At 45.2% G+C, this 26800-nt stretch overlaps 2 protein-coding genes across 4 annotated transcripts in view; one reads left to right on the forward strand and one right to left on the reverse strand.

The window, feature by feature from the left end:
• Positions 1 to 24899, reverse strand: part of LOC127007226 (beta-alanine transporter-like) — a 65261-nt gene extending 40362 nt beyond the window's left edge. For 2 of the 3 annotated variants that reach the window (XM_050877931.1, XM_050877932.1), the window contains exon 1: positions 3319 to 3822. The gene's annotated coding sequence lies outside the window, so the exon portion shown is untranslated. Of the gene's footprint in view, positions 1 to 3318; positions 3823 to 24830 lie in introns of those variants that run through there. The other variant, XM_050877934.1, reaches the window with a different exon arrangement.
• The window catches only part of LOC127007540 (neural cell adhesion molecule 1-like), a 165017-nt gene continuing 149203 nt past the window's right edge, over positions 10987 to 26800 (forward strand). Inside the window, exons 1-2 of the mRNA XM_050878709.1 lie at positions 10987 to 11036; positions 11473 to 12157. Of these exons, the coding sequence (XP_050734666.1) occupies positions 12001 to 12157 (157 nt within the window). The 5' untranslated portion in view covers positions 10987 to 11036; positions 11473 to 12000. The remainder of the gene's footprint in view (positions 11037 to 11472; positions 12158 to 26800) is intronic.

Here is a 26800-nt window from a genome sequence, read left to right on the forward strand (position 1 = left end):
TGCTAAGTCTCTGTGCTATGTCCCTGTTCTAAGTCTCTGTGCTAAGTCTCTGTGCTAAGTCTCTGTGCTAAGTCTCTGTGCTAAGTCTCTGTGCTAAGTCTCTGTGCTAAGTCTCTGTGCTATGTCCCTGTGCTAAGTCTCTGTGCTAAGTCTCTGTGCTATGTCCCTGTTCTAAGTCTCTGTGCTAAGTCTCTGTGCTATGTCCCTGTGCTAAGTCTCTGTGCTAAGTCTCTGTGCTAAGTCTCTGTGCTAAGTCTCTGTGCTAAGTCTCTGTGCTAAGTCCCTGTGCTAAGTCTCTGTGCTAAGTCTCTGTGCTATGTCCCTGTTCTAAGTCCCTGTGCACATATCTCCAAGCTCTAAAACTGTCGTACAAGCACCAATAATGACCTACAGTTAAAGTCAGTGTTATTATCGTCAAAAATCCATGTTTTTGCGGTAATCGTTGTCAATAAACGGAAAATACGATGTATGCCAAGTACGATAAGCTGCTATCTGGCAGAGTTGCATCCCACCCGTCCCTCACGTGGCAACTGTGGTAAAATCTGACAAGTAACATCCCTTAGGCACTCATCACAATTACGCAATAAGTATACGCCGCAAATTAACGCAGAATCTTCCCTTATAATCAGCGTTACCAAATTATAGTACTCAGCCACTTAGCACATCGTATTTTTCGGTTTTTGACTCACAGCTATAGGAAACACCAACAAGTAACGCTTTTAACGATAACTTCACCTAGAATCGCATTATCTGTGTGGCTACGAAAGTTTTGGGCCTTGGAACTGATGAATGCGATGTTTTGAGTACGATAATATGGTAACGCTGCTTATAATCAGTGTTCATGCATATTAAACGAGCGCCGATGCAACCACGCGGTACAGAGTGAATAGATAGATAGGTCAGGCAGGCTCAGAGCGCTCAGGCAGACGAGGGCTCCCTATACGTCTCAGTAACGGAGTGTGATATAAATTCGTCGCCCTGCTGCACGATGCTAATTTCGCGCGCTGGACAGACGTAATTGATGTTCCCGACTCATTAATTAAGGATGCGAACCGTTTAAGTCTTGATTCCTAGCTGTCGACCGATCCATGAGGCTTCGCTGCTTCGTAAATATGCCGGCGGGGAACAGATGTCGGGTAATGGTCGTAACTGTCCAAGGGTATTTTAGTAGAGGTGGGCAGCGCTGCGAGGCTAACACAGCTACGCATCTTCTGCAACGTTTCAACAGCGATTACTGATGAAAATAACACCAGGGCAGCAATATCTCTCTCTCTCTCTCTCTCTCTCTCTCTCTCTCTCTCTCTCTCTCTCTCTCTCTCTCTCTCTCTCGCTCGCGCTCTCTATCTCTCGCTCTCTCTCTCTCTCTCTCTCTCTCTCTCTCTCTCTCTCTCTCTCTCTCTCTCTCTCTCTCTCTCTCTCTCTCTCTCTCTCTCTCTCTCTCTCTCTCTCTCTCTCTCTCTCTCTCTCTCTCTCTCTCTCTCTCTCTTACCACCACCGTGTCACTTACTATAAAAAAAATCGTACGTCTACATCATATTTTGAGGAGATATTAAATAACACACAAACTTAAGAGAAAATTCGACTATGAGGAAGGCACACTCGTATACATACACGTGATACATAACTAGTAATGTGCATATGTATTATTTGTATATTCGTAACTTATCTACTATCCATATCAGACCCTATGACACCGTTTTTCGCAAATATCTTTCAAACGAAGACTCGGATCAGCATGGGGCTTTGACACATTATTTCACACACTCCGCTAATTTTTGACGCTATTGTACATTGCCAGATGCGGTTAACTATGGCGTTTACTCTTGGCTGTGATGGCAAAACCTGCGTGGGCCACTTACACATTCGAACAGGTGAGGCGTGACGCATTTGTGACGTATATCCATCACCTCTCTCTCTCTCTCTCTCCTCTCTCTCTCCCCTCTCTCCTCCTCCCTCCTCCCTCCCCCTTTCTCTCTCTCTCTCTCTCTCTCTCTCTCTCTCTCCCCTTTCTCTCTCTCTCTCTCTCTCTCTCTCTCTCTCTCTCTCTCTCTCTCTCTCTCTCTCTCTCTCTCTCTCTCTCTCTCTCTCTCTCTCTCTCTCTCTCTCTCTCTCTCTCTCTCTCTCTCACTTGCGATGTACACGAGATATGAATCCATGCACACGTATGACTTGAATTAATGGCAGATAAATATAAATCATATGCCGTCTGCATCAGCATCAACAGTGATGACGAGGATGACCTGTTTGTCGATGGTGATGAATTTTGAGGTAACATAGCCTATGCGGTCAGTTATTTACATTATTAACCCACCCATCATATACTCGCTGTCTATTTTTGTGTGCTATGACTTTTTAACATAGCTATCTACATGAATACATATCGTATAGCATTTTTTTCCTAATATCAGAATAAAATTTTCATATATTTCTCCAATTTCGTTTCACGCTTTTACTCTGCAATGAATTCCCGCTTCAATTCCACCCTTATTCCTTTCCGTCTTTTTCGCGATTTCCTCTAAATGATCAAGCGTCAGCTACGTGCTTCATCCCATCATACGCTCAACGTAACCTGTGGGAAGGAGGGCCATATACTCGTACAACTTTCAATGGGTGTAAAATTGCCAAACAAACCTCACACAGCACTTAAGCAACATCCAGTTACGCTGGAACAGGAATCAGGGTCGTGTGCATAAAACACCAGACCATACTTAGTATATCCTTTCGAGTTATCCGCCATTATAGACAAGTGATATGCGTGCAAAGCTTCACATCTCATGTACACCGAGAGAGAGAGGGGTGGGGGGAGGTAAGGGAGATAAAAAGGGCGGGGGAAGAGAGAGTGTGGGGGAGGAGGAGGAGGGTAAGAGGGAGGTAAAGGGAGGGATGGGAGTAGGGGAAGCCATGGGTGGAGGTAGGTGGTGGATACACGTCACAAATGCGTCACGCCTCACCTGTTCGAATGTGTAAGTGGCTCACGCAGGTTTTGCCATCACAGTCAAAAGTGAACGCCGTAATTAACCGCATCTGGCAATGCACAACAGCGTCAAAAATTAGCGGAGTGTGTGAAACAATCTGTGCCAAAGTCCCATGCTGATCCGAGTCTTCGTTTGAAAGATATTTGCGAACAACGGTATGTCATAGGGTCTGATATGGATAGTAGGGCTCAAAAAATAAGCCAATATTAACTTTACTGTATGTAGGTTAAGTCTGTATGGAAAATTTTATATACACATATCTCTATACACGACAAGCCTCTATCAATGGGGTGTACTTTTAAATTATCTATGTTAAGTTAGCTGTGTATGGCATTGTACTCACCCTAACTCCAGCGTCTGGCGTTCGGTGTGGTTTCACTCCGTCCAACATTAAGGTCTTGAACGCACACCAATGAACACCGTAGATCTTTTCGATTTCGATACCCATATAGGTTTCATTTCTCATCACTTCCTTCTATATATACTGAATGTCTCTTATTTCTTCACCTCTGTCCACATCCACCTCCTCACTGATATCCTTCCACGCATTACACTTACATTGATTTTTCGGGGCATATTCTCAAGTATTCGGGGGCTTACACACTCCACTCCCAAAGACTTTCGTAGAGGTTACGGGCATTTCCATGGGTAGTTTTCTTGACCCTGGTGGTCGTTTGATCCTTCTTCTGTACCGTGAGCCTAAAATAACAACCATGAGAACTCAACGGATCTTCTTTTTGGCCTGTGGAAATGGTTGACGTGAGGGGTGGAGACGGCTAACAGTATTGACCTCATTGCTAGTTTCCTCGTCAAGGCCACACCGACGCACTGCTCCTCTCACCACGAATATAATCCACCAAATAGCCGTCCACTCCCAGGCTCCCGCTGAGGAAACTTCACGCCAGTCTGTCTCGAAACACGCCCGCGGGTTCGAACGTTCAAATGAAATCGTTTGGTCATGTACGCATACTTATCCGAGGCAGTGTTTCGGCCATTCTTCAAACCCTTCTTAGGTGTCATGCGTACGGGCTCTATAGTATCTCGCGTGCTTGGGGGGACGTTGTAGAAAGTGACAGCGAGATACTTTTCCTAATGAGTAGCTTGTAGAGACGTCCCAGGCATCTTGTATCTACGACTGATGTTTCTGGGCTCGAAGTGCATGAATTCATACTTTATTTCAAGGTTGAAGGACATTAACCGCATTATTATTTTAGTAGGACAATTTTAAGTTAGCGTGATTCGAAGTTGTTAATATATAAAGAAAATGGGTACATCATAGCCCGTATTCCTTCCTACACGTCTCGGCACCTCAGTTAGCCTGTTTGAAAAAGTCTCTCGTCGTAGAAGTTGCTGCTGGGGTTTTCACGGACTGTTTTGTGATGCTAGTGATAAATTTGTACCCGACTTTTTGAGCACCTTGAACGGGAAAAACACTCCCCATGAAAACCAGGTTGATCTTCTTTGTGACCTTGGGAAATAGTCGTTATGGGAGCCCGATACGATTAATAAGACAGAGACACAGACAAACAGAGGTACAGAGTGATGCTGGTGATAGTTTTACCCGACTTCTTGAACACCTTGAACGGGAAAAAAAAACACCCCCCATGAGAACCCGGTTAATCTTCTCTGTGGCCTTGGGATATTGTCATGGGAGCCCGATACGATTAATAAGAAAGAGATACAGACAAACAGAAATGCTGGTGATAGTTTTACCCGACTTCTTGAACACCTTGAACGGGAAAAAACCCCACCCCCCATGAGAACCCGGTCAATCTTCTCTGTGGCCTTGGGAAATAGTCGTAATGAGAGCCCGAGACGTTTAAGAATAAGGGGTATGCATGTCTTGTGGCCCTCCATTGTTAACAGGGAACCAGTATGAGTCTTGACCATTGAAGGGGATGATGATGATGAGGAGGAGGAGCCAGAAAACCCACCTACATCAATGACGAAAGCAATTGCAGTGAGGAAAGAGAGGAAAGGAAAATGTTGAGTGAAATAAAACTGGGGAATGAAAATAATGCTGGCAATCGCTACAATGCAACAATATTGGCTTTTGCGGAAAATGTTAAAATAAATAAAAATCACACACACACACACACACACACACACACACACACACACACACACACACACACACACACACCATGACCTTATGTATTTACTTCCATATTTTCTTTTTTTCCTTCTTTTCTTTCCTCCTCTTTCTTCTGTCTTTTCTTCCTCTGTCTCTTCTTTCATCTTTCTTCTCTTTCTTCTCTCAGAGTTACCCTAAATAACTTCTAAACCAAACCTAATCTAACCTAACCTGACCTGACCTAACCTGACCGCCACATACCCACCCGTACAGAGAAGGGAAATACACACGCATGCAGGGCTACTTTTCCTACTTCTACTACTTTTAAAAGCCACCCACCCAACCAGCCACCAGCAGCAGTACTGCAAACATGTTGAAAGTCGGGCGAAGTTTAAACAAAGCTCGGAAGAAAGGAAAACCTGCATTCACTCTCCCGTTTCTTTGTTTTGCCCGCATTGTGTCACTCGAAAAGTCAGCGGGTAGCTTCATTAGTGCATTGTTTCCTCCTCTTTGCCTTGTCCAGCGCTGGGCGAGGTGAGGTGAGGTGAGTTCCCCTGCACTGGTTTCGTTTTTATGCTGTTTAATGGGCGAGAGAAGTGGGCTGGCTGGCTATATTGTGTTTCCCTCTTTTCTCATTTGCGCCCGATTTTGCAACCTTATATTTTCTCCCCTTTCATCACTGTGTTTTTAGTTAGCCGGAGTTTTCAACCTAGCGCTCTATCGTACGATGTTTCTCTTCTATACCCAGGCGGAGGTTCTCTTACGCTCCACAATACTTTATAATTTTGCTTCTTGTCGTTCAATAGCTCTCTTTGTACTCGAGTGATTCCCTTGTGCTTATACTTTGAAATACTTTACACTTATACTTTTCCCTTATACTTATACTTTGAAATACTTACCGCCTGTATACTGTACGTGCTAGAAACCGTCTTTACTTCTGTGGGTTTTGTCTCTAAAAAACTTGTGTATGTTTCTCTTTATTTCTCTTCAACCCACCGGCTACCAGTGACCATATTCGCCCAACCTGAACACGGCACAGGGAACAACTTGGCCCTCTCGCATAATCTCTACGCCTTTGCAAGATCTTACCCAGGTTTAAGTTTTCTACCTATACCGCTCTAAAAGAATAATACAAAAGTTCTACCTAATCGATTTTGAGCCACGGGTAACTTTCCCTCTCTGCCGGAACTCAATCCCCTAATCAAACAGTTCCTACCTTCGTCCATATCCCCTTTCCCTACACTGTTTTGAATATGCCTAAATCTCCTCTATCATCCCAATACCTTTTCTCACTCCCTCCCACCTTGTCCCTCATCCTTCCCTTACACGCAATGCCCGAAACTCAATCCTTTAATCAAACAGCTCCTACCTTCCTCCATATCCTCCTTCCCTACACTGTTTTGAATAAGCCTAAATCCCCTCTACCATCCCAATACCCTTTCTCATTACCTCTCACCTTGTCCCTCATCCTTCCCTTACACGCAATGCCCGAGACTCAATCCTTTAATCAAACAGTTCCTCCCTTCCTCCATATCCTCCTTCCCTACACTGTTTTGAATAAGACTAAATCTCCTCTATCATCCCAATACCTTTCCTCACTACCTCTCACCTTGTCCCTCATCCTTCCCTTACACGTAATGCCCGAAACTCAATCCTTTAATCAAACGGCTCCTACCTTCCTCCATATCCCCCTTCCCTACACTGTTTTGAATAAGCTAAATCCACTCTACCCTCCTTATACCTTTTCTCACTACCTCTCACCTTGTCCCTCATCCTTCCCTTACACGCAATGCCCGGAACTCAATCCTTTAATCAAACAGCTCCTCTCTTCCCCCATATCCTCCTTCCCTACGCTGTTTTGAATAAGCCTAAATCTCCTCTATCATCCCCATACCCTGTCTCTACCTCTCTCACCTTGTCCCTCATCCTTCCCTTACACGCTATGAAAGATCTCTCCTCCCTAACAAAACGACAATCTGTGTCTCCCCTCCCTTTATCTTTATCCTCTCCCCTTTCCCTCGCCTCACTTGTAGCTCCTCTCCCACCTTCTCCCTAATCCCTACCAACAACCATATTCAGTTTCTCCCCCACTTTATTCCCTCGTCTCTCGTATGCCGCATTGCACGCCCATTTGCAAGTCTTTTTACATCCCTTCTTCCCTCGCAAACTCCTCCCCCTGCCATTACCATACCCTTCCTCAATAGCCCTTCTCTACCTTCTCCCTCATCCACGCTTTGCCAGGTATCTTCTCCCCACCAACCCAAGAGAGCTGTTTACCCCCTAGTTTATCCTCTCTCCCCTTTCCCTCGCCCCCGTCTCACTCAACCAAATCTCTTTATCTCGTCAGTTTTCCTACTCTACCTCCCCTTCCATTTGCATCTTTCTTCTTGCTTCCTACGACCCTCCATAGTCTTATTCCATCTCCTCTGCCCTCCCCCTCCTCCTCCTCCCTTTTATCTATATATGGAGGGGAGAATAAATAGCCGATGGTTAGCGGTGATACTGAGTGGATTTGAAGGAGGGGATGGTGGTGATGGCGGTGTTGTTGGTGGTGATGGGGTTGGTGTCGGTTTGTCACGTGTTATTCTTGGTGGTGAGGGTATTAGTACTGTCTGATGGTGGTGGCGTTAGGTGTCTGGTGGTGGTGGTGACGGAGTGGTGGTAGGTAAAGGCTGGTGGTGGTGGTGGTGGTGGTATTCCTCCGTGTGTCTTGTGGTATTGGTATTGGTGTTGGTAGTGGTGGTGGTGGTGATAGAGGTGGAATTGTTATGTGGAAGGTGGTGGTGGTGGTAGCGGTGTTGGAGGTGGTGATGGCGGGCTGGTGTTGCTTCGCGTGTCAGAGAGTGTTGCTAGTGGAGATGGGGTCGGAGGCGAGGGAGGGAAGAGGGGTCAGGGGGGAGCAAGTGGTCGGCGGTGCGTTGTCCGCCCCGCCAAGCCCATGTTGTGGCCGCCGCTCCCAACAGCCAATTATGAACTCTTAACAAGGTGAGCCAAGTTTACCGCGCGGGAGGAGTTTCAATGGATTAGCCGGCACACTGAAGCGGCCCCGGCACGGAACTTCGGATATATTACTCTTATCCTTTTTCCTTTGTTCTCTTTTTTAGTTTTTTTTATCCCTTTTTCAACTGGAGGGCTTGACTTCATCGGGTAACCTTTGGGAATATATTTTTCTTCTTTTGCCGCTGCACCGTTTTGACCGCTTGTAATAGTAGTGTACGTTCGTTTCCCCTTCAAACTTCACATACTTTTTCGTTCTTATTTTTTCCTTTTTCAACTGGAGGAATCAAATTTATTATAAACTTTTTGGGTATGTATTTCTTTGATTTTTGCCGGTGTAATTTTTCATCAGTTCTAGTAAAGGAAGTTTCATATATATATATATATATATATATATATATATATATATATATATATATATATATATATATATATATATATATATATATATATATATATATATATATATATATATATATATATATATATATATATATTACTTTTTACTACATATATATTACTTTTTTTACTACATATATATTACTTTTCAATGTTCTCTTGTATTTTATTTCCCTTTCAATTACACTCATTAACTTCTATAAACTTTTTGGCATGTTTTAATAATTTTGCCGTTTTAACGTCATATTTATTACATTTTTTTCAATTATCCTCTTATATTTTTTTTCCTTTTCAACTGGAGGCATCAACTTTCATAATAAACTTTTGGGGGAATATATTTCTTTCATTTTCTAGTTGTACTTTTTGGCCAGTTGAAATAATATACGGTTCACCATCAAACTAATTATGGTCATATTCTTTTTAAACTGTAATGTGTATATTATAATGTACATGTGTATGTATATATATCTACATGTGTATGTATGTATATGTATAAAGTACGTGTGGCGACACCCGGTCGGTGTCGCACAACAGGATGTTTAACAACACGTCTTGCTTTTGGCCGTGGGAAGCTGTGATGAACTGACACTAGGATCAGCAAATGATGACTTTCATCAACAGTCATCAACCGGAACCCACACCCTTCCGGACGAACTACAAGCAAATAAAACGGGCGAACAACGCGGAGAAGGGAGAGAAGACGGGTGACGGGCAGGCGAGCGGTGCTCTGCCGCCCCGCGCCCTGCAGCGGTGTGGCTGTCTCTGATTTCGTGCGTCTCGCTCACGTAAACTGTAAACCTTATGTAGTACAACTGTTAATATAGTTAAAATACATTTGGTATTTGTATTAACCTAAGAGAGAGAACTAAAGTGAACTAAAGTGAACTTATACGGCTACCGCTCGGCCACACATCACTTAACTAAAAGGCTATTGTGTTGTCTCAACCACTTCAATCAACTGGAGAACGCAGGCAACGGTACACCGGACCTGACGTGAGATAACAGTTCGCGCCTTAAACTTAAACGTAACACGTTACATTAACAAGGTAAAAAAGTGACGCTTAAAAGTCGTTAACAAAACACTTCGGCGCCCAAGTACACATATTCAGCAAGGCTTTCGTAGTAGGAGTTTTGGGCATTCGCAGCGGTAGTTTTAAGACCCTTCCGGTATAGTGTGATCATTCCTCTGTGCCATGAATCTCCACACACACTCATTAGGACGCGATTGATCTCCTTTTCCGCCTTTGGAGAGAGTTGATGTGAGAGGCGGAAATGTCTAAGAATACTAACCTAATATTACCTTTAAAATAAGACTGGGACTGCAACTAAGCCTCTATTTGTGTCATTTCTGAGTGGAGTTTACTTTTTATTTTCACCTTTTAAGTTTATGACGCGCCGTTCGTTGTAGAGTAACAGGCGAAGGACTTTATGGCTATTTTCTTGGCTGTCAGAGGCTGCACGAGAGATTGAGGAAGGGAGGAAGGAGGAAGGAAGGAAGGAAGGAAGGGAGTGAGTGAGGGAAGGAAGGGAGTAAAGAAAGGAGTGAGAAAGGGAGTGAGTGAGGAAGGGAGGAGATAAAAGAGAGAGGGAGGGAGGGAGGAGAGAAAAGAGAAAGGGAGAGAGGAAAGAGAGAGAGAGAGAGAGAGAGAGAGAGAGAGAGAGAGAGAGAGAGAGAGAGAGAGAGAGAGAGAGAGAGAGAGAGAGAGAGAGAGAGAGAGAGAGAGAGAGAGAGAGAGAGAGAGAGAGAGAGAGAGAGAGAGAGAGAGAGAGAGAGAGAGAGAGAGAGAGAGAGAGAGAGAGAGAGAGAGAGAGAGAGAGAGAGAGAGAGAGAGAGAGAGAGAGAGAGAGAGAGAGAGAGAGAGAGAGAGAGAGAGAGAGAGAGAGAGAGAGAGAGAGAGAGAGAGAGAGAGAGAGAGAGAGAGAGAGAGAGAGAGAGAGAGAGAGAGAGAGAGAGAGAGAGAGAGAGAGAGAGAGAGAGAGAGAGAGAGAGAGAGAGAGAGAGAGAGAGAGAGAGAGAGAGAGAGAGAGAGAGAGAGAGAGAGAGAGAGAGAGAGAGAGAGAGAGAGAGAGAGAGAGAGAGAGAGAGAGAGAGAGAGAGAGAGAGAGAGAGAGAGAGAGAAGGCGTCAGGAGGAGGAGCAGGAGACGGAACATCTACCGGACAAAACTTATGAAGCGAATATACGAAAACAGTGACATCAGAGAAAGAAAAAAATAAAGACGAAAAATACATCACCGATACACATATTCTCGCCACTGGGGGCCAAACAAGTGCCACAAATAACAGAATAATAATATAAATAATAAACAGACGAACATAACTCATGGCTGGGGGCGCGAACACGTAGACGTAAGGCGCCGCGCTAATGGACTGACAGGGCGAAGCGGGAGATAAAAACATAATGGGAAAATCACGCAAGAACGCCCGGAGGAAGAAAATAAGGAAATGGGAGGAATCTACACAGCAGGAGGAGGGAGTGAGGAAGAGGAGGAGGTGGAGGAGGAGGAGAGCGGGTAGCGGCGGCGGGACTCATTCAGTGTACGTGTGGACCTCGCGTGACGAAGAGCTGCGTTCCGCGTGCTCTAGCGAGGGGTGTGTGGTAGCCCGCCTTCCTCTATAACCATTTGCATGCCGCCTTACGAGGGCAACGAACCTAGCTACTAACCCCGATGGACTCCCTTTCCCTCCCTCTCTCTGTACCTCCCAATGCCCGCCAGTCCCTACATTTGACGCTCGCAAACCTTAGAGAAACTTGTGTGTTGAGTGAGGCAAAACTTTTCCTTCTCTCCTTCTTCTCTCCCCCACTCGCTCGCTCGCTGGCTGGGTGACTCGTCCGTTCAGGTTCTCGCAGTCTCCGGTAAGATTGCGGACTGCGACTCTCTTGACTTTCCCGGAAGCGGCGGAGGTCGGTTTTTCACACCTAGTCGAGGTGTGCGAGAACCGTTTCATAATTGGCAATCGTTCCTCGAAATCGAAAAACACAAAATGCGAAGTGAAATCTATAGCAAATAATTCGTTTTTTCTACAGTGTGTACGAAAACAACCCAGTGAGGAAATAAAATAAAAGGAAAAGTTGTGAAATATGAATGAGTGTTTACATTGGTATCTCTGACGAAAGAAATACAGCAAGTATGGCAGATTTTTTAAGAGTTTCCCGTGGGTTAATAACTCGAGTATGGTGTTGAGTGCCCTTTGATCTCCTCTCCTTACCTGAGTCAGTGCCAAACAACGGACGTCATCCCGCCACCTCACCTACCCTGACACATCCGAGGGCGCGGGAAAGCCTATATCAGGGGCTCCCTACACCATACCAATACTCCCATTCGTGTGACATGTGCACAATGGATGATTCCCCGGCGCCTGAGACGTGAGGAAAATAAACCCGAGATATAAATCGTGTTACTCGTCTGACTCCGGCCGGCAAGAACCTCGGCGGATAATTGGCACTCATGGCGAGGATTAGCCTGTGGTGGTGACCCGTGCCAACCCCCTCCTTCCTCCCCTCCCTCGTGTGTGTGTGTGTGTGTGTGTGTGTGTGTGTGTGTGTGTGTGAGGTATGAGGGAAGGAGGTGCCGGCTGGGAGAGGTCCGCCGCCGGTTCCCAGTGCCGCCTCGGTGCCTCGGTGGTGCCAATCATGGTCTTCCTTCGTCCCCTCGTCATCGTCACCTTCTACGCCCTCGCCATGACCACCGTGAGCTCGCAGGAGGAGCAAGGTGAGTACTGGAGGCGACTTGGGGCCACGCGACCACTGACTAGGTTCGATTCCCGCTACTTTCTCTTATCTGTTACAGCTATCAAACTTGCATACACACACACACACACACACACACACACACACACACACACACACACACACACACACACACACACACACACACACACATACATACATACATATAAACACAGATCTGTATTCTATTTATATCTATTTCTATATCTTTTATTTATATTATCTATCTGTTACAATCTTCAAACTTACACACACACACACACACACACAACCCCCCCTACACGCACACAACAACCTCCTCCCCCACTCGATTAACTTTACCGACCTTACGAATATAATGATACAAAATCGCTTATAGTTTCGTCCCAAGCAATTAGGTGGAAGATATAGGCGAAACACTACACTACATTAGACCTACGACCTACGAGTGTTAGATTTGTGTTGCGATGGAAGGAATAAAAATTTGTGAGTTGTTACCGGTTTGGGGTTTAGTTAGTGATTTAGAGTGACTTTATATATGGAGCCAGAATCCTCCTCCTCCTCTTCCTTCTTCTCCTTCTCTTTCTCTTTCTATAACTTTTTCATCTCTCTCCTGTCCTCTTTTTTCTTTTTTTTTGTCATCTTCCTCTTCTTCTCTTCCTCATGCCATATTTTTTTTTATCTTTCTCTTCTCCTTTTTCACACCTCTTCACTTCTTTCCTCCTCTCTTTTTCTTCCCTTTCCTTTTCTTTTTTTCCTCCTCTTCCTCTTCCTATAACTTTTTAATCTCTCTCCTCTTCTTCTGTGTCATAAATCTTTTTTCTCTTCTTTCCTCGTCTCTTTCCTCCTCCTCTTCTTCTTTTCCATTTCTTCCTCTTCATCTTTCTATAATTTTTTTTCTCTATCTCTCCTCTTCCCTTCTTTCCTCTCCTTCTCTTCTTCTGTATCACGAACTCCACTCCCCTTTCTTCCTTTCCTCTCCTCTTTTTATCATCATCTTCCTCTTCTTCCTTCTCCTATTTTTCTTCCTTCTATAACTTTTCATCTCTCTCCTCTTCACTTCTTTCCTCGTCTCCTTATTTTCATCCTCCTCCTCTTCTTCTGTAACACGAACTCCAGTCCTCTTTCTTCCTCTTTCATATCCGATTTTGACGTCTTCCTCCTCCTTCTCCTCTTCTTCTCCTACAAAACAAGGTCACGAGAGAGAGAGAGAGAGAGAGAGAGAGAGAGAGAGAGAGAGAGAGAGAGAGAGAGAGAGAGAGAGAGAGAGAGAGAGAGAGAGAGAGAGAGAGAGAGAGAGAGAGAGAGAGAGAGAGAGAGAGAGAGAGAGAGAGAGAGAGAGAGAGAGAGAGAGGAGAGAGAGAGAGAGAGAGAGAGAGAGAGAGAGAGAGAGAGAGAGAGAGAGAGAGAGAGAGAGAGAGAGAGAGAGAGAGAGAGAGAGAGAGAGAGAGAGAGAGAGAGAGAGAGAGAGAGAGAGAGAGAGAGAGAGAGAGAGAGAGATCTAAGGTATCTGTTGACGGCTATCATTGTCTAGAGTTACGCCGCTGATTGCCTTTTCAACCCAGCACCAAAGACTCGTATACTCAAACGCCGTGGGTTAGTGTTGCTACTATATCTGAAGGGCGGAGAGAAGATACAACAGGTTCTCACAAATGTTTTCCCCGTTCACGGCACAGAAACCTTGCAAATCTGCCGCCCGCCGGGTTATTAAAAAAAAAAGCAGTGAGTAGCGGGCTTTTTTTATATATATTTTTCTTTACGCCCTTGAACTGTCTCCTTAGCTGTAAAAAAAAAAAATCCATGAAAATCCCTACATAGCTTCTAATAGACATGGTGCAGTGGCCTTGTTCAACTATATCTAGGCTCATGAAACTACCTATGAAAATATTAACGCAACCTCTACGGCTTGGAGGGGAAAATTGGAGTAGATGAAAGGGAGGAAGGAAGGAGAGAAAGAGAGGGAAATGATAGACAGCTGGAAGAGGAAAACGGCTTGTCCTCTCCAGCTTGAAGGGGAAAAGTGGACTAGATAAAAATGAAGGAAGGAAGGAGGGAATGAGGGCTTGGAGGGTAAAATTGGAGTAGATGAAAGGGAGGATGGAAGGAGGGAAAGAGAGGGGAATGATAGACAGCTGGAAGAGGAAAACGGCTCGTCCTCTCCAGCTTGAAGGGGAAAAGTGGACTAGATAAAAATGAAGGAAGGAAGGAGTTAATGAGGGCTTGGAGGGGAAAATTGGAGTAGATGAAAGGGAGGAAGGAAGGAGGGGAAGAGAGGGAAATGATAGACAGCTGGAAGAGGAAAACGGCTTGTCCTCTCCAGCTTGAAGGGGAAAAGTGAACTGGATAAAAATGAAGGAAGGAAGGAAGGAAGAAAGGAAGGAGGGAAAGAGGGCTTGGAAGGGAAAATTGGAGTAGATGAAAGGGATTAAGGAAGGAGGGAAAGAGAGGGAAATGACAGACAGCTGGAAGAGGAAAACGGCTTGTCCTCTCCAGCTTGAAGGGGAAAAGTGGACTGGATAAAAAAGGAAGGAAGGAAAGAGGGAGGCAAAGAGGGTAAAATTAGTAGGTTGACGAGGAGAGAATTGGTCACGTAAGGCTGAAGAGGAAGAGGAGGAGGAGGAGGAGGAGGAAAATGGTTGAATTATAATGAATGAATATGATGTTTGAAGGGAATATTACACAGAGCCTTCCTTGCGCGCGTGGAAAATAGTAGAGAATGAATGAAGTGAGTGATTGAGTTAGCGAGTAAGAGTGCTGCTGTACTGAGTGAGAGAGAGAGGGAAACAGATGACGTGAATGAGAGAAAATACAGCGAAGAAAAACAAAATGAAGAAAAAAAGAAAAAGAAGGAAGAAAAAAAAGATAAAGTTGGAAAAAAGGAAACAGAAAAAGGAAAACAAGAAAAAAGAGTAAAGAGGAAGAACAAGAAAAATAAGAGAAAAAGAGAAAGAAATGGAAAAAAATATTCTTCCACGCTGAACAGAAAACGTCATCAGCCGCGTTTGTCTGTGGACGTCAGCACGGAAAGGAAGAGGAGGAGGAGGAGGAGGAGGAGGGAAAGAACGGTATAGGTAGGAAGAAGGGGAAAGGAGGAGGGAGAAATGGAGAGGGGAAGAAGAGGAGGAGGAGGAGGAAGAGGAGGAAGAGGAGGAGGAAAAGGGAAAGAACGGTATAGGTAGGAAGAAGGGAGGGGATAGGAGAAGGGGGGAGAAATGGAGAGAGGAAGAAGAGGAGGAGGAGGAGGAGGAGGAGGAGGAGGAGGAGGAGGAGGAGGAGGAGGAGGAGGAGGAGAAGGAGGAGGAGGTGCTTCGTGTAATCTCTCCATCCCCTTAACAACTCTCTCTCTCTCTCTCTCTCACACACACACACACACACACACACACACACACACACACACACACACACACACACACACACACACACACACACACACACACACACACACACACACACTATAATGGGCAGGATAAAAAGGAAATAAGCAGACGATGCAAGATATAACAACATAATGACCTCTATGGAAACTTAAGGGAACTTGTGCTTAGGGGAAGAATAGATAGCAAATAGTAGGAAGAAGTAATAACTGGAAATGATTCGTCCTATTTAGCTTGGAGAGGAAAAGTGGAGGAGGTGGAGGAGGAGGAGGAGGAGATGAAAGAGAGAGAGAGAGAGAGAGAGAGAGAGAGAGAGAGAGAGAGAGAGAGAGAGAGAGAGAGAGAGAGAGAGAGAGAGAGAGAGAGAGAGAGAGAGAGAGAGAGAGAGAGAGAGAGAGAGAGAGAGAGAGAGAGAGAGAGAGAGTAAATGAATCTTGGCTTGACATCCCCGTAGAGTTAAACAAGATGATGACGATGGTGGTGACAGGCGGTATGATCCCTTAATGACAATGTGATGGATGGGAGAAGGGATTGAAGTGCATCTAACCTACCCTCTCCCCCCTCTCTCTCCCTTCCTACCTTCCTTCCTCTCCTTCCTACCTCTCCCTCTATCTACCCTACCCTGCCTCTCTCTTTCTCTTCCTTTCCTCCTCCTCCCTCTCCCTCTCTCTATTATAAAAGGTAGGGTTCAATGAGTGACTTTCAACTCTATTTGATGAGACTAAGATATCCTACACTCCTCCTCCTCCTCCTCTTCCTCCTTCTCCTCCTCCTCCTCCTCCTTCTCCTCCTTCTCTTTCTAATCGGGCTTCTATTTCCTCTCCCTCCTCAGTCTCATCTTTCCAGTGGTGGTCCTCCTCCTCCTCCTCCTCCTCCTCCTCTTCGTTATGAACAATTTTACCTCCAGGACAGAAGCTTCGTATTAATCTTACTACTTATATATATATTCCTTCTCTCTCTCTCTCTCTCTCTCGCGAATGAAAAATGACTCTCTGACGTTCTTAACTGACGTATGTGTGTGTGTGTGTGTGTGTGTGTGTGTGTGTGTGTGTGTGTGTGTGTGTGTGTGTGTGTGTGTGTGTGTGTATGAAATTTTCTTTTGTAAATACGAAATGTAACGAAAACCAGTGAGTAGCTTACAACCCTATATAATTTTTCGTTCTTTTTTTCCTCCTCTTCTCTTTTTATTTCATCCCCTTCTTTCTTTCCTGTATTTCAATTCCTCACAAGCCAGGCCACTCCTTCCTTCCTTTCCTCCCTCCGGCATACTCTTCTCTCTCTCTCTCTCTCTCCTTCCCTCTTGTCCACTCAATCCCTCTCTTCCCTTCCCTCTCCTCGTCGCTCGCGGGTTCGCCTCAAAATGAAAGAGTCCAAGTTTTCTCTCCGGAAAGAAAACATAAATATCATCGACTTGAAAAATTCACTCAGAGGGATAATTTAATGTGACAAACTTGGTCCTGGCGGCGGCCCCCTCCACACACACAGACACACACACACACACACACACACACACACACACACACACACACACACACACACACACACACACACACGGGTCGCTGGAGCAAGGAGAATGTGGCCCCGGGTTGGACGCTAAAGTTTCCTACCCCGAGATTGGCCGAAGTTATATACGGAAGGGAAAATAAAGAGAAAGAAAAGGTAAGAGGATGAAGAAATAGTGAGACTCAAGCCCGTATTTTTTCAACGCCTCGGCACCTCAGTTCGCCTGTTTGAAAAGCCTCTCGTGGTAGAAGTTGCTGGTGGGATTTTCATGGACTGTCTTGTTGTAATGCTGGTGACAGTCTTTACCCGCCTTCTACACCTTGAACGGGAATATCAGCACCCATGAAATCCAGGTTAACCCGTCCGCTGCGATTGGCACTGATTTGGCCTTCGCTGGTAGACTGGTAACATATAGTCCCAGGTCTCTCTCTGCCTCTGTGGTGGATAGTGGTGTGTTTCCCATGTGGTTTTGGTATGCTGGATATCCCTTCGCTGGTAGCCTGGTAACATATAGTCCCAGGTCTCTCTCTGCCTCTGTGGTGGATAGTGGTGCGTTTCCCATGTGGTATTGGTATGCTGGATATCCCTTCACTGGTAGCCTGGTAACATATAGTCCCAGGTCTCTCTCTGCCTCTGTGGTGGATAGTGGTGTTTCCCATGTGGTATTGGTATGCTGGATATCCCCTCCCAAGATGCAGGACTTTACATTTTCTTCATTGAACTGTAGCAGTCATTTTTGTTCCATTCCTGTAGCTTGGTGATATCCTCTGGTAGGAAATCCGTATTCAAGGGGTTAATCTCCTCTGTGGCCTTGGGAAATTGTCGTAACTGGGAGCCAGAGACGTTTAAAATCATGGACCTCAACTTGTGGGGTAGGAAATGTAGGTATAGTTGACAGAGGCCCTGTAGCTAACGAGTAACAATTAACGTACATACAGAGAGACAAGGCAAAAGTCTAAAGATATGTAAAGACTCAGACCTCAAATATAATCAACTTGTGGGTTAGGAAGTGTAGGGCATCCATAAGAGCTTTAAGGGATCTGACTGAGCCCCATATTAGCGGGAAAATATAGAAAAAATATAAAAAAGTCTAAAGAAACGTAAAGAGTCGGGCTTCGGATGGTGAGCCAACTAGTGGAAAAGCCATGAGAAAAATGGAGATAGAGAGCAAACGAGAAAACATAGAAAGAAACGGAAGAGACGAGAAAAAAGAAGAAAGATTGCTCTATAAATGAACGGGAAGAGGGCGAGGAGGGTTTGGAAGTGTATAAGCATAAAAAGTACCAAAATATATAGAGCCAACTAGTGGAAAAGCCTTGTGAAAAATGGAGATAGAGAGCAAACGAGAAAAGATAGAAAGAAAAAGAAGAGACGAGAAGAAAGAGGAAAGATTGCTCTATAAGTGAACGGGAAGAGGGCGAGGAGGGTTTGGGAGTGTATAATCATAAAAAGTATCATGAAATATAGAGCCAACTAATGGAAAAGCCTTGATAAATATGGCGATAGAGAGAAAACGAGAAAAGATAGAAAGAAACGGATAGAGCGAGAAGAAAGAGGAAAGATTGCTCTATAAGTGGACGGAAGGAGGAGGAGGAAGGATTAGGAAGTGTAGTGCACCATCAATCCTACCTTAACGAGACCTGACCTGGTTAACTAAGCCCCTGCAGCTAACGCGGTAAGCAATTAGCAGACGGGCAGGAGTTCGCCTCGCCTCACCTCCCCTCGCCTCGCTGCTACACAAACACTCGCAACAAAAGCCGCTGCACTTTTACACGCTTCATCCCAGATCGTTGCGGCATAGAACAAAAGGCGTAAACGATTGAAAGCCTAAAAAACTCGTATGAAACATGACGCAGTGAAGTCTAAAGGGCCGGGAGCGAACCAGGCAGCTCAGGTTACGGCCGGCCAGACCCACGGGGCAAGGATGGGATGGGGAAGGGAAGGGGAGTGTGAAGGGGAGAGGGGGAAGATGTTAGGCTGCTAGAGGGGATGGGATGGGGTGTAGGGGAGGGGATGAAAGGGGAAGAAGGAGGGGGAAGGTAGTTGAGCCGCTATGGGAAAAAGGAACGGAAATGATATAGAGATAGATAGAGAGAGAGAGAGAGAGAGAGAGAGAGAGAGAGAGAGAGAGAGAGAGAGAGAGAGAGAGAGAGAGAGAGAGAGAAACACACACACACACACACACACACACACACACACACACACACACACACACACACACACACACACGAAGCTTGAAGTGGCTATTGATCGCGCGAGTTAATAATTAGGCTCAGGTTATGTCTCATTGATTAGCGGTGACCGACGACCGGCTTGTCCGCACCGCGCCGCCGAGGAAGAAGGGCTCTCTCTCTCTCTCTCTCTATTTATATATATATTATATTTTTTTTTCTTTACATTCTTTTCCTTTTTTCTCTCTTACTTTAATTTTCTCTTCATTTTTCTTTTTCTTCTTTCTCTTTTTCTTCTTCTTCCTCTTCTTCTTTTTCTTAGTACTTATATTTATTCTTATTCTCTCTCTCTCTCTCTCTCTCTCTCTCTCTCTCTCTCTCTCTCACTACGGCTAACAAATCTCATCAAAATCGTAAATAACAAGAATAAAATACACCAATAAATAAATAAATAAATAAATAAATAAATACAAATATAAACATCATTCACTTAGAAAAGAAAAAAAATCCAATCATATATATCTCCCACAAACAACGACGGAGAGCGAGGAGGAGGAGGAGGAGGAGGAGGAATAATAGAGGAAGGAAGAAAAACGGGGCTGTATCGGTGACGACTAAATCTTGCCATATTTACGACCCTTTTAAAGCCCTTGCCACGAAATTATGTGTGCGAGAGTAATTTAACTGTACAGGAGGAGGAGGAGGAGGAGGAGGAAAAGGAGGAGGAGGAGGAGGAGGAGGAGGAGGAGGAGGAGGAGGAGGATAATTAATTGATGAAGGAAAAGCAAGGGAAGGAGGGAGAAGGAAATGAGAGAGGAGGAAGAAAGGGGGGGTGGGGGGAAGGAGAAAGGAGTTAAGAGAATGAGGAAAGAGGAGGAAAAGGAAGAGGAAGAGGAAGAGAGAAGCGAAAGAGAGGAAGAGGAGGAGGAATAGGACGAAAGAGGAGGAACAGGAAAATGAAAGAGTAGAAGAAGAGGAGGAGGAGAAGAAAAGGAGGGAGGAGAAGAAGGAAGAGGAGAAGAGAGAGAAACAAAAAATGGAAAGTAGAGTTAGAGGAGAAAATTGGGATAGGAAGAAAGAGAAGGAAGAGAAGGAGGAAGAGGAGGAGAAAGAGAAGAAAAGAGAGAAGAGTGGAACATAATAAAAAAGGGGAAAGGAAGGAAGAGAAAAAGGAGGGAAGAAGAAGAAGGAGAAGAGGGGATTTAAACGAAAAGAGAAAAGATGAAAAAGAAGGAAATGAAGGGAGGGACGAGAAGGAGAAGAAGAAAAAGAGGAGGAGGAAGAAGCAGAAAGAAGAAGAAGAGGAAAATGCAAGCGGGCCTCCATCAAGTTGTATATTATTTCTTTGTTCATCTCATCCTTCAGAGTTTGTTTAGAAGCAGGAATTTAAAACACTTTCAGGATACTTTAAGATGACGGCGAGGGAGGGAAAGTTTCGACGGGGAATCCATTTGTCTGTCTGTCTGTTTGTCTGTCTGTTTGTGTGTCTGTCTGTCAGGGTCTCTGTCTGTCTCTATCTCTTCCTTTCTTTCTTGTTTTCTTTTCTCTCTCTCTTTTCACATCCCCTTTAAAAACCATTTCCCTTGAAGTCTATTATTTTTTTTTAGCTGACTGACCATCGATTCATCTTCACACACACACACACACACACACACACACACACACACACACACACACACACACACATCGCTTCCGAGTGTATGTGTGTGTGTGTGTGTGTGTGTGTGTGTGTGTGTTTATTGTCAAGCTTCGGGAAAAAAAAAACCAGTCGGGATATTAAATTTGGTCCTCGGGAGTGGTGTGTCAGGACGAGTTTGCGACATGTTAATGGTCTGTGGATTTCCGGGAGAGAGACTGAATTTTATGGCTTAACGCAAATACCTTCTTTTCTTTTACTTTCCTTACTTACTAACACAAATACTTTCCCTTCTTTTTACTTTTACTAACACGAACTTTTTCCTTTCTTTACTTCATTTACTAACACAAATCCATTCCCTTCTCTGATTTTTATTAACTAGAATACTTTAATTTCTTTACCTTTTCTTAATTAATAACACAAATACTTTCCCTTCTTTTACTTTTACTAACACGAATACTTTCCTGTCCCTTACTCTTCGAATACTTTACTTTTCTTTACCTTTTCTTACTTACTAACACGAATACTTTCCCTTCTTTTACTCTTACTAACACGAATACTTTCTTGTCCCTTACTCTTACTAACACGAATACATTATTTTCTTTACCTTTTCTTACTTACTAACACGAACAGTTTCCCTTCTTTTACTCTTACTAACACGAATACTTTCCTGTCCCTTACTCTTACTAACACGAATACTTTACTTTTCTTTACCTTTTCTTACTTACTAACACGAACACTTTCCCTTCTTTTACTTTTACTAACACGAATACTTTACTTTTCTTTACCTTTTCTTACTTACTAACACGAATACTTTACTTTTCTTTACCTTTTCTTACTTACTAACACGAATACTTTCCTGTCCCTTACTCTTACTAACACGAATACTTTCCTGTCCCTTACTCTTACTAACACGAATACTTTACTTTTCTTTACCTTTTCTTACTTACTAACACGAACACTTTCCCTTCTTTTACTTTTACTAACACGAATACTTTCCTGTCTCTTACTCTTACTAACACGAATACTTTACTCTTTTTGCCTCTTTTACTAACACGAATACTTTCCCTTCTTTCATTTTTTTTACTGTACTGAAGTTATTGAAATCTTGGTATGCTACACTTTGTTACGAGTCTTACACTTTAAATAATTCACTGCCTTCCCTTACTTGACTTCTTCTCTTTTTTTACTTTACCAAAACTCATGAGGTTATATTCTTAAACATTTCATCGCCCAAGCATACACACATTTGACAAGGCTTTCGTGAGAGCTGTGACGGACATTTCCAGGGGTGATTTTAAGACCCTGGTGGTGGTTTGACCCTTCTTCTGTATCCTGAACCTAAAATAACACTCATGAGGACCCGGCTGATCTCCTTTTCGGGCCTTTGGAAATAGCTGATGTGAGGGGCGGAAGCATCTGACAACACCGCCCCTGATGTCTTGGGATCCTACACTTCATAACGAATCTAACACTCTAAAGCACTCGCTGACGTCCCAGTATTATTCCTTTTATTATTTTTGTCAGTTTCATTTATTCTCTTTCCCTAAACTATTATTCTCCTTATCTTTTTCGTAGTCTTTCGGAGGTATTGGTTTAGTTATGATATTCATTTCGTGTTGGACTCAGCCTCAGAAGCCTCGTATGGGGAATAGCATTCAGCATACGAGTGACGCGGCGCTGGGGCGTGAGCAAACGTCTTCAGTGCACCCCTGGGCTTGGCGGGGAGGGGTGAGGGCGAGGCTTGTGGGGGACGTGAGGTAACTAGGCTTGGGGGGCGTAGGGGGGCCAGGCTTGGGCGAAGAGGGCGTGAGCGGGCGAGGTTTGGGTTTTCTGTTCTCGGCTTTCGGTTGTTTGCCTTTCCATGTCGAAGAGATTCAACACCCTGGAGCGGGCATCCTCGTACAGAACCAAAGGGCTTTCTGTAGTCTGCCTTTCCATGCTTCCTGGCCCCAGCGGTGCAGTGTTCCCATCGCCGCAGCGGCCGCCCAGCATACAAGAGCCACTCGGTATGCAGCTGGTGCCACTGAGTCCCAGCTGGCAGGCGAGGCGGCGGGGCAGGTGGGGGTGAGTGCCTGCATGCTCCCTGCCGCTGCCACCTGTGCCGGGCCGCCTCACACCCTCGGAAAATAGAGTAGTGCGAGGCTGGTACTCTACATCACCGACCTGGGGTGGTGGTGGTGGTGGTGGTGGTGATCGCGGTGTTGAGAGTGAGGACGATGAGAATGATGGAGTGATGAAGTTGGCGTTGACAGTTGTGGTAGTGTTGTTGTTGTTGTTGGTGGTGGTGGTGGTAGTGAAGAGCAATCAAACACCTTTTACTAAATAACTCCCTTCCCCATTCATCTCTCCTTTTCCTAACTGCATACCTTACGACTTCCCACTTTGGCTCATTCCTAAATAATAATAATAATGATAATGATAATGACGAGCACCAATGGAACAAAACACAAGAAACAAGCGAAACAAACAAACAAACGCACATAAAACAAACTTCCAGGAGTCGTGGGGGAGAATGAAACTCAACCAAACTTTCTCGCGCAAAAAGCAGACCCGCTAGACCCTGGGGAGGCCTGGCGCTGGGAGGGGGAGGGGGCTTGTCTGCAGGTGCTTGGGGGGGGAGGGGCTGGGGGAGGGGGAGGAGGAGAAGAGTGTGAGAGGGGAAGGTTGGAGGAGGAGGAGGAGGAGGAGGAGGAGGGTGTTGGAGTGTGTGTGCGTGGAGTGGAGGCTAGGGAGGAAGAAGAGGAGGAGGAGGAGGAGGAACAGGGAAATGAAAGAAGAGAGGAAGAGGAAAAAAGGGAAAAGGAGGGAAGAGAAGAAGGAGGAGAGAGAGAGAAGATAAATGATTGAGGAAGAGGAAGATAAGGGGGAAAGAAGGGAAGAGGAGGAGGAGGAGGAGGAGGAGGAGGAGGAGGAGGAATATGAAAGGAGAGAAGGAGAAGAGGGAAAATGATGAGGAGGAAAAGGAGGAAGAGGAGCAGATGATGAGGAGGAGGAGAAGAGTGAGGGGAGGAAGGAAGGGTAGGAAGGGTAGGAAGGAGGGGAGAGAGCAGGGAAAGGGAGCTAGGAAGAGGGGAATTATGAGGGAGAAGAGAAGGGAGGAGAGGGCTGTGAGGCAGGAGAGACAATGCAGGGCGGGGAGGAGAGAGAAGGGGAGAAGGGGAGAACCAAGAACCACAACCCAGGGGAGAGGGGAGGGCATGAGTTCAGCTGCAATGGGGACGTTGGACCGAGCCGTTGGGGAGCCTCTTCAGCCCAGGCCAGGCAGTCGGTGCGGGCCTCGGGGGTCGGGGCGCCTTGGTTTCTCATTGTCTGGGCAAAATGACACGTTTCTGCGGCGCCCACTCGTCCTGCGTCCTTCAAGATATTGCCACATGGGATATCTTTTTTTCACTTCACCCTCGCTCCCAGCCGCGGCATTGTGTGGAATGACGAATGTGATCTTTATTCGAGGTAAGCAAAACCCAGCTTCATTTTCTTCCGCTGGTTGCCTCGGCGGGACGGTCGGTGAAGCCACACTGACGCACGCTACAGATTGCCTCCTTACCTCCTCCCTCCCTCCCTTGCAGTAATAACACGAAATACTACGTAGGTCGGCATTCCCAGACGCTTCCGCCTCTCACGTCAACTCTTTCCAAAGGTCCAAAAGAAAAGTGATCCGGTTTTCATGAGTTTTTGTTCACGTTCAGGGTTCAAAAGAAGGATCAAACTACCACCAGGGCCATGAAACTACTCCATGGATATGCCCACAACTCCTAGAAAGCCCTGTCAATTAAGTGCGCTGGGGCCCCGAAGTGTTTAAGAATATGACCCTATAAAACATTGTAGATTCACGCGAAACAGAATAGAGAAGAATATTTTTTTGTACAGCAGCTTCCCTCACTACAACTGCCTAATTAAGAAGATTTAAATACAGTACATATACAGTACTGTGCATATACTCTACAGTACTTACAAAAATCCCTGAAAGTTCTAAACCCTGGCAGTACTTACCATAGAAGGCGCGTGTGTGTGTTGGGTTCTGGGCGATGAAAAGACAGAATCGACTTCGGCCCCAAGCTGAGTAAAGAAAGGAAGAATTATTAGCGTACACACACACACACACACACACACACACACACACACACACACACACGGCCCCCCTTCCACCCCACCCTCACACACACACACACACACACACACACACACACACACACACAGTACAAAGGGACCTGACCTGAATATCACACAAACACAATCATATTAGTCTGTACACTAGTGCTTGTGGCCGTGTTGGTGTTGGTAGTAGTGGTGGTAGTGGTGGTGATTCTCTCTTTGTTAACGATCAAACAGACGCTCAAAGCACAAACCAGCGATGCGGACAGCGGAAAACATTATCTGGGAGTGGCGCAAAAGCCGAACCTTCGCGTAATTATGAGCTGCTCTGTTTCGCTCTCTCTCTTTCACTCCCCGGAAGAAAATAACACCGCTTTCAACCTTAAAATCTGCCGCGCTGAAGCATGGAAAATCGGACGTAAGTGAGGCGAGGAATGCGAGCGAGGAGACATGATTGAAGTTCATTAAATGGTTGATGGATGAACGGCTTTAAAATAAGGGTGATGTTAATAGGGTTCTGGTGGTAAGAGAGCCGGGCAGGACACGTAGTAATGGGTTAAGTCTACAAATGAATGCTGGGCTTTAATAAGGGGGTGTCAATAAGGTTCTGGTGGTAAGAGAGCCGGGCAGGACACGTAGTAATGGGTTAAGTTTATAAATGGATGCTGGGCTTTAATTAGGGTGATGTTAATAGGTTTTGAAGGTAAGAGAGCCGGGCAGGACACGTGGTAATGTAATATTCTTCCTTTCCTTCCTTATCCTTCTCTCCCTTTCCTCTTTTCTCCTATTCTTCCTTTCCCTTTCTATTTCCTGTTTTCTTTTTCTTTTCTTTTCTTCTTCCTTTCTCTCATCCTTCCTTTCCCAACCTATTGTCTTCTCTGTTCCTCTCTCCTTACGTATTTCCTTCTCCTCCTAATCTTCTTCCCTCTCCTTTTCTCTCTCTCCCTTATGCCTCCACCGTCTCCAACATCCACCTTTCCTTTATTTCATCAATCACTTTTTCCTCCTTCGCTGATCCCTCCATCCCTCCCGTTATTGTATTCCGGGAGCCAAACTGGACGACATTACTTCAGCTGTCGATGCTGTCACGGAACTCGCGAAGGAAGACACAGTTTATTTGATTCACGCGGGGACAAATGACGTTCAGTCTACTCAAACTCAGGCCCTACTATCAAAATACCGTCAGGTCATTCGGCGTTACAAGACCAAGTCCCCTCACGTCATTGTCTCTGGAATTCTACCCAGAATCAGCGCTTACGCCGGCTTCAACAGCAAAGCGAGCAACATCAATACTAGTCTGAAGGAAATTTGTGACGACGAAGGCGTGGCGTTTACAAACGCCTGGCACCACTTCCTTGAGCGCCCAGACTTGTTTTGGAACGATGGACTACATCTGAATGAGGTTGGATCGGCGCGTTTCGGGAGGCTTCTGGACGAGGCAGTGAAAAGCTTTTCGAAAAGCCTTTCAAAAAACGGCGGGCGAGGACGGGGCAAAGGCAGCCCTTGATCAACCAACCTGTAGCGTCAGTGCGACTCACAAGAAACTGTGTAACTAACCACGCCTCCGACAAGCGAACTGGTACAACTCGTCACGGCCACATTTCTATCATGTACACAAATGCACGTAGTTTAATACCCAAAAAGGACGAAATTAGGGCGTATATTGCAACAGAGAAACCAGATGTGGTAGCCATCACAGAGACTTGGGCCAACTCTACCCATCTAGAATCCGAAATGTCATTCCCTGGGTACGAAAGCTTCCACAAAAGTCGAAAGCACAAGAAAGGAGGAGGAGTAGTTTGCTACGTAAAAAGTACACTCCTGCCATAAAATAGACAAACAGGACGCAGAGAAATACGATTCTGTCT

This window comes from Eriocheir sinensis, chromosome 35 (genome assembly GCF_024679095.1).
Source record: "Eriocheir sinensis breed Jianghai 21 chromosome 35, ASM2467909v1, whole genome shotgun sequence".
Taxonomy (NCBI): domain Eukaryota; kingdom Metazoa; phylum Arthropoda; class Malacostraca; order Decapoda; family Varunidae; genus Eriocheir; species Eriocheir sinensis.